Source organism: Prosopis cineraria, unplaced genomic scaffold (genome assembly GCF_029017545.1).
Source record: "Prosopis cineraria cultivar Desert tree isolate PC_DT_omini unplaced genomic scaffold, ASM2901754v1 PC12, whole genome shotgun sequence".
Classification (NCBI taxonomy): domain Eukaryota; kingdom Viridiplantae; phylum Streptophyta; class Magnoliopsida; order Fabales; family Fabaceae; genus Prosopis; species Prosopis cineraria.
The window spans coordinates 7,200,297-7,211,401 of NW_026555343.1; the positions used below are offsets into that span (position 1 = coordinate 7,200,297).

The 11,105-nt window shown below is 32.5% G+C and overlaps 1 protein-coding gene and 1 pseudogene across 1 annotated transcript in view; both read right to left on the reverse strand.

Annotated features, from left to right (window-relative positions):
- LOC129288028 (MLO-like protein 1) overlaps positions 1 to 10,383 on the reverse strand; it is a 24,334-nt gene extending 13,951 nt beyond the window's left edge. The window contains exons 1-4 of the mRNA XM_054924338.1: positions 10,233 to 10,383; positions 10,110 to 10,144; positions 9,654 to 9,718; positions 8,539 to 8,649 (exon numbers count right to left, since the gene is read on the reverse strand). Coding sequence (XP_054780313.1) covers positions 8,539 to 8,649; positions 9,654 to 9,718; positions 10,110 to 10,144; positions 10,233 to 10,298 — 277 coding nt within the window. The 5' untranslated portion in view covers positions 10,299 to 10,383. The remainder of the gene's footprint in view (positions 1 to 8,538; positions 8,650 to 9,653; positions 9,719 to 10,109; positions 10,145 to 10,232) is intronic.
- LOC129288027 (disease resistance protein RUN1-like) lies at positions 2,744 to 6,536 on the reverse strand (annotated as a pseudogene).
- Positions 10,384 to 11,105: the final 722 nt, after the last annotated feature.

Sequence of the window (11,105 nt, forward strand, 5' to 3'; positions counted from 1 at the left end):
AGTAGCTTCAGGTGTGAAGCTTCGTCCTAATATAGGTCCTAAAATTGAGATAGCTAAAAGGAAAATGGAAAGAGTTCCATATGCTAGTACAGTCAAAAGTTTGATGTATGCAATGATGTGTATAAGACCAGATATCTGTTATGCCGTAGGACTTATGAGTCGCTACCAATCCAACCCCAGAGAAGGACATTAGAAAGCTGTAAAGAGGATCTTAAGATACTTAAAGGGTACTGTTGACTATGCACTGTGTTATCAAGGGAGTGATCTATGCTTGATAGGATACTCCGACGTGAATTTAGGTAGAGATGAAGATGAATGAAGATCAACTTCAGGCTACACTTTCTTGCTAAACAATGGGACTATTTCTTAGAGCAGCAAGAAGTAGACATGCATTGCCCTACACTCTATAGAAGCTGAGTTTGTAGCATGTACTGCAGCAGTGCAAGAGGCTATATGGCTGAAGAGATTATAGAGAACATCTTGGGTTTAGAAATGAAAGTACAAATCTAGTGTTAATTCATTGTGACAATACTATAGCCATAGCTTATACCAAAGATCCTAAATATCATAGCAAAACCAAACACATAGACATTAAGTACAATTTTGTAAGGGATTATATAGTGCAAAAGGTTATCATTGTTCAATACATTTCCATGAAATGTATGATAGCAGATCCCCTAACAAAACCCATAGCCAAGGAGATATTTGAGAAACATGTAAGGGCTCTTGGCATGGCTAGATTGATTTGATGTAATATATTGGTTATATTAATGAGATTTTCATTACTTCCATATGTGTACAATTGAGAACATACAATGTATAGTATGTCGTACAGGTTGATAAGGTTGACTCTCTCACACGAGCAACTACATTTGATATTGAAATCAAAGATGAGACATTAGTGTTCACCAGCAAGGCAACAAAAAAATGTTGATATGGTAGAAAAGAAACATAAATTATATGTCACCTTGATCAAAAGCAAGTCAAGATGAGATTCGTAAGCATACTTGGATCGAATCATGGATCCCCATATCCATGATACCTGTAGCCAAATGACAAATTCTTCTAAATTGACGTCATGTGAGATCAATAAAAAAGAAGAATTTGGGTTTAGATACAATGAATATCTAAACTTATATTTGTATGGTGCTAATAATAAATGAAAATGACATATACTCTTACAAGCAAGAGTAATACCATAACATGTGTTTCATACCATATGTGCTTAAGAATCACAATGGGAAGCAAGTGAATAAACCCCTGCTTCATTGCTGTGTGAGTCCTAGAAAGGAAAAATCCTTTCATTGATGTCCTTTGACTTTGACATTATCATGGAGATATGTTATAGTGTCTGCTACTTTAACATGCACCCTATGGTCATGATTGATGCGACCTAAATGTTTCATGTTAAGAAAGCGACTATTTTCTATCAAAGTGATATATGGGCAAAGGAAGATTATCTTAAATATATACATCTATGCTCGTATTCAAGACATGTCTCTTATGAAATAATTTGTGAATTCATAAGTGTGGATACTACGCATATAAGAGAAAACTATCTAGGTCTTGGACTGACTTAAGAGGGATCAGATTAGTCATAATGAGAAAAAGTGTATATTGATAAATCTAGGACATTAAGGCACGAATTTAATCAAGAATAAATTCAACTTTAAAGTTATTTATGTTGGTCCTTAATAGGATTCCTAGTACAAATAACTGAAATGAAGACGTCAAGCCTATGCAGTCACGGTAAAGCACCTAGTATGAAGAGAGGAAAGAGAAAGAGATAAAACTGACATTATCTTCTCCACTAAGTGTGAGTGAGAGATGTTGGGTTATCCATCCTTAATGGATCAAGCCTATATAAAAGCCCAAATCGGAGAATAGGGCTCTTATGAGAATTATGAAAAATGTTTGGGTTTAAAATGCAATTTACTCAGGGCCTTAAAATGTAATATTCTCCAACCTTTGAATTTGAAACAATGACGGTTAGAGAAGCTACCGCACGTTCCCATAAGAGGTTGTTATAGTGCGATTTCAGTCGGTTGAGATTTTAGTTCTCTACATGAAGAAAGAAACAGAACGCTCTTGATTTTCATCATCCGTCTCATTTTTTTTTCTCCTTACAAGCTTTTTCTCTCTTTGAGTGGGTTTGCTATGTACCTGAACGAAGTTCGACTACTGTAACTTTGTTCCTGCATACGTACATATGAATTAACGACTCAAGGTATGTTTTTCCTTCTCTTTTTCTTTCAGTTTGAATTTGACTAATCTCTAGCTCTTCTCGAGTACACTTTCATAATCTTTTTGGGTTCTATAGACTCAACACTCTATTTGTTCATTAAATAAGTCACAATATGATAGGAGCTCAAAATAACTAAAGGAAGTAATAAAAACAAATCTATTAAGATGATATAAAATAAAAATCTCGTTCTATACTTTTCTTAATAACAATGCTCAGAAGAATCTCCAAAGGGTTTGAAAGACTATTTTATTGATGATTAAGTATGCTAATTTCTAAATTGTTAGTCATATTTATAATGCTAAATACAATTTAAAATAATAAATAAAATCTCCTATAATTTAAAATACTAAATAAAATCTAATTAGATAAAATACTAAATCTAAATAAAATCTGAAGAACTAAATAGCTAAATAAAATCTAAAGAAATATCTAAAAATCTAAATAAAATATTGAATAATAAAATAAAAATGAAATCAATCTTAATTTATCTTCTGACGCTTCCTTCTTGAATAAGTCTTTACGGGAATTTTAACTAAAATCTTATCACAGTATATCAAGTAGACTGTTGTCTTCTTCACAGTGAATCCATTCCTAAAATTTGCAGTCACCTCCACTTCATCATTTGAGCTCAGATTTGATATTATTTCCTTCCACTTTGCTTCTCCAAAGAAGTCACTGTATCTCTCTCGCAAAGCAAAGTGGTTTTCTTTGTATAATTTACGATCGCTAACAAGTTGATAGAAGATTCAGGTGACATGTTGCCCAAATCACTTGAAGGAGAATTTGCATAACAAAGAGCAATCCCTCCGATATTAGGACTACTAACTTGAGGCATTTTGAATTTTACCGAAGCTCCTTTTCCTTTGAAAGTTAACCAATGAGGATAATTATCACCAGGTAGAATACAATCATCACTACACTCTGTAAGTGTCAATCCTTACACAACAACGAAAACACAATCTCTAATTAATTCAACTATACAAAATGGATGAAGAGAAATGTTTTATTGAAAAAACAAATGAATTAGAAAGAGAACCTGTGAAATACACTCTGAAAGAGTAGCGATGACTTAGTTGGTCTTTTCAATTTGAATCAAAAGACATCTCAAGCATTTAGCTAGCCTTGAGATATCCTTATTACAATTTGTGGCAAACAAGGAATCCATCATTATTTTTGTGATACCTCTATTCACTTGATTAGTTTGAATATTTTTCGATCCACATTCCAATAAAGGAGATTGTTGTTGTGATAGGTTACTCATAATTGAAGTAGCTGGGATGATGTTATTTAGCATATCCCACAAAATTGAAGATGGCATGCCCCCATATGTTGGAATAAGAAATAGAGCTCTATTTGTTGGGACATCCTAGACCAAATGAGAAAAAGAAACACGTCCCGTGTTAATCCTTCATAACTACAAATAGATATATATGCAATCCTTTTTAATCTTATTAATGTAGAAGGAACTTGTGCTATTGCAGTGTTATTAGCAATCAATTCTGTCAAAGAATCCATTTGCTCAATGTTCTCCTCTAACTTTTCAATCATCAAACAACCAGAAAGAATGAGAGTTTTTAACCTTTTCAATTTATAAATGCTTCTTGGGAGATTACGAAGGCCAGTACACTCCTTTAAATTTAGTAGAACAAGTTCATCAAGAAGCCCAATAGAATGTTGTACCATGGACAAACTTGGACAATCTTTAATGATCAACTTTTGAAGGTTTGGTAATTTTGAAAAATCAGGAGTTTTCTCCAAGCTTGTAGAGTGGCTGAGATTAAGGATTTTAAGCCTGTCCAATATATACAAGGAAACCATTTCAAAGGGAAATTTGAGAAACATCTTGAATATATATATATATTATATATATAATATGTGAAAATATTTATATTTCATTTTTTGTTGTAGATGGCTCAAAAGGCTAACGAACCAACTATTAGTTAATTTACATACCTGGGGTTCCTTCCACACTTGTATGAGGCTGTTCTTATTCAAGTCAATAGCAACTAAATTTTCTTGATAAAAGTTGCTAGGAATGTATTTCAAGGGAAAGCCATGCCAGCAAAGCCACCTGAGATCTCTATTGATGTATGCATAGTCTCCTCTTAGTAGTACATTGTCAAGGTAAAGTAATCTGAGTCTCTTCATCTTTTTAAATGCTTCTGTCCCAAAATGCATTTTTTCAGTTTGTGTCAACTTCAAAGCTAGCCTTTCAATAGTTTCTGTTCCTTGCCAAATAAAAGCTTATCAAAATCAAAGTGTGCAACACACATCATTTGTGACTACAAAATGTGTTTTAAAATGCATACAAAACCATATGGTTTCTGTGACCAATTCATTGATACCTATATAGGATATGTAAGTTCTTACCATACGTTTTGATAACACGGCTTGTACCTCCTCATGAAACCATAATCTACTTCACTTTCCATATTTTGTTGGTGACTATTCATATATTATTTCTCTTCCTATGTCCCACAACAAATCATGTATTCCAAGTTTGTTGCTTCTATCAATGGTTATAAGGCTTCTCTCCTTGAGGACCCTTATGCCAATGTCGGCAAACATTTAACAACCATTCAATATTTGTGTCACATCATTCCTGTCCTTTCCAATAAAAAAATGAGCTATATCAAGAAATATTCCCTTCTTCAGATCATCAGATAAACCATCAAAACTTACTTTTAACTTCTTTTGTATCTCATTATTAGGAATTCTTTTCAGTTTCTCCAATACATTTTTCCACTCTATCACTTGTTTGTCAAACAAATAAGAGCCCAGTACTTCAAGAGCTAGAGGTAATCCCCTGAATAGGCAACTATATTTCTAGAAAGTCCAGAAAATTCTTCTTTAGAACTTGCTTGCTTAAATGCATGCCAGTTGAAAAGCTCAACAGACTCATTTTGACCTATAATTTTCATTTTATATACACAATCCACTCTAAGGACATTGAGTAGATGTTCATCTCTAGTAGTGATGATTATTATACTCCCTTGACCATACCATTCACAATTTCCACATAAAGCATCTACTTGCTCTGATTTATCCACATTATCAAGAACAACAAATGCCCTTTTATGGTGAAGGCTATCCCTCAATGTGATTTTTCTCGATTCAATGCTACTTATGGCCATCTTTGTTGTTTTACAAATTTCTAAAAGAAGTATGTTTTGTAGATAAATTTGGCCATTATCTTGCTCCCAAATTTCCCTGATATTTGAAAGAAAACTTCTACCATCAAATGTGCGACCAAGTTTGTTGTAAATGGCTTTGGCAATGGTTGTTTTGCCAATGCCCCCCATTCCCCATATTCCTATTAAGAGAACATCCTTTGATTCATGGCTTTGGAGCATTGAAATTGCATTTTGCACATGAGAGTTAACTCCAACTGGGTGGTCTGTGACAAACAAGTCTTTTTTGTCCAATATATTACAAACATGCTCAACAATATTCTCAATATCCTTACTTTCATTCTTGTGATTTACAGAGAAGAATAGCGTAAGAGGATTATATATTTATATAAGTATGATCATAACTATAAAGATATTAAGAGGATTAAAAGGAGAAGAATATTAACCATATAGATAATGAAAACAATGAAGACAACAAACCCTTGTAAGGGTGATTTACAAAGAAACAACGTACCTTTTCTTGAGGGTGGTGAACCTACCCCAAACCTACGAGGTGATCAAGATAATGAGGGAGTGACACTCCAATAATCTCCCTATATCAATATAATGTGACATATGTCCCTTTACATAGATTGTAGGGTCATTAACAAACTAGGTAATTAATAACAAAATAATCACCTTAACTATACTTCAACCTTCCAACAAAAGAAAGTCATGATATTAAAAGTACTACATCCCAGAATAAGAGGCAACATTATGAGTAAACTAGAAGGGAGAAAACAATGGCAACTTAATCTCTCTGTGTGTATGGTGGCAACTGGAATGCCACATACATAACCTTCAAACTAAAGGTGTGGATAACAAACTAGAAGTGAAACATGAAAAACACGCCATAGACATTATAAGTTTTCAGGCTATATGTATAATATAAAATGGACAATTTATATTATTGAGCACATTTTTCTTAGTTTTTAGGGTTTAACATACTATTTATACATGATATTTTCTTGATGTATGAAAATATGATTTGCTCCAGAATATACCTATTTTGGATTGATTTCAATTAATTTGACTTTGACGTAAATATATAGTCAAAGTTAGAATGCTGTTAAATTTGGAGAAACAGAGAGGAGAAATTGAAAGGTTGAGGTTAACATAATTACCAAGCTTTTTTGACATTGACATATGCTTTGAAATAAAATTGAATTCTAGACTGGGCATGAGTATTAGATTAAAAAAAAAATGACAGAGCGTGTGTGTGCTAATTGACCGTTATGAAGTAATTAGAGGAAGAAAAATCTTACCTAAGAGTCTCATTAATCCTAAAATCCACATTTCTCTTGCTTTTTTTCCAAAGTAATTTCAGTTCACCCACTTAGTTTGATCTGCTCATTTTGACATTTGGCCATAAATCTTCTAAGGAGCAATCGTCACTACTCTTAAATAGCGTTTAAATTGTTGAATTTGGATTTGGATTTTAGATTTAGAATCTCACATTTATTCATGGAGTTAAAATCCTTTGTTTGAATTGTATAAAAAACATCAAACTGTAAAACAATGAAAAACAAAGATGGGAAATGAAAATGAAAAGAGATGAGAGGATTAGAGTATATAACATTTCAAATAGCCATGGTGTAAAAGGGATTTTTTTTTGGGAATAATAGTGGATTACTATAAATAACTAGAGGGTACAGAAACTAAAAAACAAATACAAGTTACTTTCTTTCATCATCTTCCATTTCTATGATTTCAAAATGAAAGGGATTTGAAATTATCAAGAAATTAAAATAAATTTTGGATTTAGATTTGGATCAAATCCAAATTCTTAATTAAGGATTCAAAAGGCGAATATAGTTCAAACCTAAATCCAAATCCCCCTACATCCAAACGCACAATTGTTGGATCCATATGCTTCCAATTTATGCCACTTCACATAAGGCTGTAAAACTTTCAGTGGAAGCAACTTCAGACATACAGAACTGTATGTGCTAAGTTGAAAGGAAATAAGAAACTACCTGGAATGAAGAACAACAAACCCTGCAATACCTGCAGCTTCATGTAACATTGTCCTCCATCTTAACACTTGATCTTCTGTTGGTGAAACTCAAAGTATAAGATCTTCAAAAGCTTCTCCAAAACTAGACATTTGATGGCGAACTTCTGATGGATCCACATCATAAAACACAGGCAAGATCACTTGATCATTTTTTTTGTGAAACTCCATAATTTTTGAGAGTTCCTCCAAACACCATCTCGAACCAGCATATCTTTTAGAGAAGATGATGATGGAAATTCTAGAAGTTCCAATCGCTTCTGACGGTTCTATTGAGATAGAATTTCCTCTAGGAAGCTCAAAATCATCTTTGAAAACATTAATGCTAGCCTTATTTAGAGATGAATAAAGATGTGAAGTGAAGGATGTTCTAGTGTCTTCACCTCTAAAGCTCAAGAACATGTCATATCTAGCACGTAAACCTTACATTATAGAAAATGCAAACAAATTAACTTTTAATTTCATATAATATTAAAATAAAATTATTCAAACAAAAATTAGGGATATGAAACTTTTAGCCCTTTAAGTTTGCCTCAATTATCAATTTAATCCTTTAAATTTAATTTTTATCAATTCGGTCTTTTAAATTTGTCTCAATTATCAATTTGATTCTTATTGTTTGAAAAAGAAGTAACACTGTTAAAATTTGTTCATGTGAATAATGAAATATTGAGTTGGTAGCCATGTAAATTAATAAAAATAAGTGTAATTACAGAAGAAAAAAGAAAAATAGATTCAGAAATTTTAGAAAATAAAAAAAACCAGCAGCTTAAGGAATTAAATTGACAAAAATTAAAATAATTTGAGAGGGCCAATTTGTTCTCATTTAGCCACATGCTTATTAAGATTTTTCCACTAAAAAATTATCTTAAGAGTATTATTACTAATTTACTAAATTAGAATATGGGGCTCGCAATGTAACTTATAATAAAACAGAGTAGTTTTATATTATATACAAATAAAATAGATGAGTGAAACAGAAATACAATTTGTAAATGTACATTCAGATTTTTATTAAAAAATATTTTATAATAATTAGTATATAGATGAAAATACATGTATATAAATACATATTACAAATAAAAAATTTTATAATCTGGAACCTTTACCTTTCAAGGACACTGTTTTATATACCCTAGGTTCCACTGGTCCCAGCTTCGGAGGCAACACAAGACGTACTTTTTCTCGTTTGGCCTCCCTACTCATCACCTCCATTATCTCTGCAAGCAGGAGGCATGAGTCATATTATTATCATTGAATTGAAAATTGACGCTTTCAGTTATTTATTTCTACATGAAAGCTATATTTTGTCTTTAGAAAATGTTTTTATTATCAAGATAGACGACTGCAACTTTTATGTCAGTGCAAACATGTTTGACTTATATTATTACATTCTTTCCCAATCTATTTATAAGATAGAAAAAAAAATTTTTTTGTCTTTAATAAATCACTTCATTAATTTTTATGACAAATTTTTTCTTTTAACTTTAGTTAAATGTTTATAAGAAAAAATACATAATTAAAGTGATATATTTAATAGAAATAAAGTTAAAAACATAATAAGTAATGTGACTTCTAAATGGTTGCAAAAGCATAATTATGAAGCGCTTGTAAAGCCTCGTAGGAAGCCGACGCAATGGATGTATCTGAAGGTGCTTTCACACTTGTTTAATTTCTAGTAAATAATATTTATAGGAGATTTCTTCAAAATTAATTAATTCTTATACTTCATCAAAAGCATTTCATAGTTCCAAATTTCACCATATGATATTCTTCATAACGAACTACTAACTAAATTTCCAATTCTACTTTCCTACAATCATTTTATCTAACATTTAAAATGCACTTGATATAACTAACATATGATAAGTATTCAAGTGCACACTCCTTTTGTTTCAGTCACATTTTAATATTATAACTGTTGAATGATTTCTGTACTAGTATTTAGTCATTAACACAGTAACCACAGCCGCTCAATCTAATCAAATTCCTTTCTCCCACATTTCATGGAACACTTGATATGCATCCCAGAAGCTAACTAAAAACAAGCTCCTGATCCCTTACTCAACTAACCAAACATGTTCCAAACACCAACAGTTTCCAATATCACCATAGAAACTTCATTCCACCGAATCCATTGTAGTTAACGAAAATGAAAAGAAGGACAAAACATCGCATAAAACTATGAACGGGAACTAACCCAAAATTTGATGGAGTCAAATACCTATTTCTCTAAGCCCAGCTTGACGCACGTTCAGCCAACCACAGTCCCAAACCTTTGCTCTGTTTCTGCTCTGAAAATGGTGAAATTCTTGAGCCAAAAGCTGCTCAAGAAAGAAAATCTTCATCTCAAATGAATACAAAATAGGTCTTTTAAGTTTATTTTGGGACTATTGAATTCACTTGTAATGTTCTGATTTTGTTGCAGAATTCATGATCTTATGGAATAACACGTCATGGGTATATCTTCTTTGAAGGATAATTAAGGAAAAACATCACACACACACACACACACAGAGCATAAATATTGTCAGGACTCTGATGCTAGTACATGTTAAAAAACCATAAGATCATACCGAGAAACAAGAACTATAATTCGTTAATTAATAAACACAGCACCATTCTTAATTGGAACTCGAAACACAATCAATATCGAGATGTACGCAGAGCGAAACATTACCTGTCAATTACCGGAGTGAATATGAAGAGATGAATCTGGTAGAACAAAAACACAATCGATTAGAAGATGATGTGATGAGATCTGTAATGAATGATAATTAAGGAATTAACAGAGAGATTATACTGCAGTATTAGTTCGGTAGGCTTCAATAAAGATGGGAAAGTTCACTCGAAAACGTGTTAATGGCATCTTTTGTAAGAAAGCAAACACCTTTTGCTTTAGCTTTTTGACTAGCCCGCTAGAACTTAGAAGCACCTCAGCAAGCAAAAGCTAAAGAAATATATTGGCAGGACTCGAAACAAAGAGATCAATCAAATACTTCCATAGGAACAAAGAATTAGAGCTTCTGTAATTTACAAAGGCATTTGGATAAAAAAAAAAAAAAATCAAATACAGTAGCGTTACCAACAAATCAAACATGCCTGCCGTATACGATCAACGTGGGTGAACGGGAGATAAATGTCTTTGATGATGATGATGATGATCAGAACAGAAAGAGGGATTAATAAGGCTTTTTGATGCTCCTTCTACGTCTCACTCCCAAATTTTCTTGGAGAAATGATGTCAACGCGGTGAAGTGAAGGTATAGTGAGAAGTAGCTACCAGGAAAGTATATGGTCACAACTGCCTGATGCTGTGCTCTGCGGATCTCCATGATTTTTGTGAGAGGCACCTTCCGGAACAAGGTTAGTGTTTAGAGAAAGACGATGATTAAAAGTTCAAAACTTTCAATAGTTTCAAGCATACTTCGTAATGGTTCAATTGAGATATCATTTTCACGGTTAAGTTCAGTATAGTCATCGATAACAGAAATTCCAGCATTCGCTAAAGATGATGAATAGAGATGGGAAGGGAAAGATTCTTGATTGTCTTGGCCTCTCATAAAACTCATAAATACTTCATATTTATTGCCTAAACCATAAGTTACGCACAGACATTGAAAAAAAGGGAGCTATACAGGTTAATATTTGTATTGTGAATTAAAGGGCCATAAAA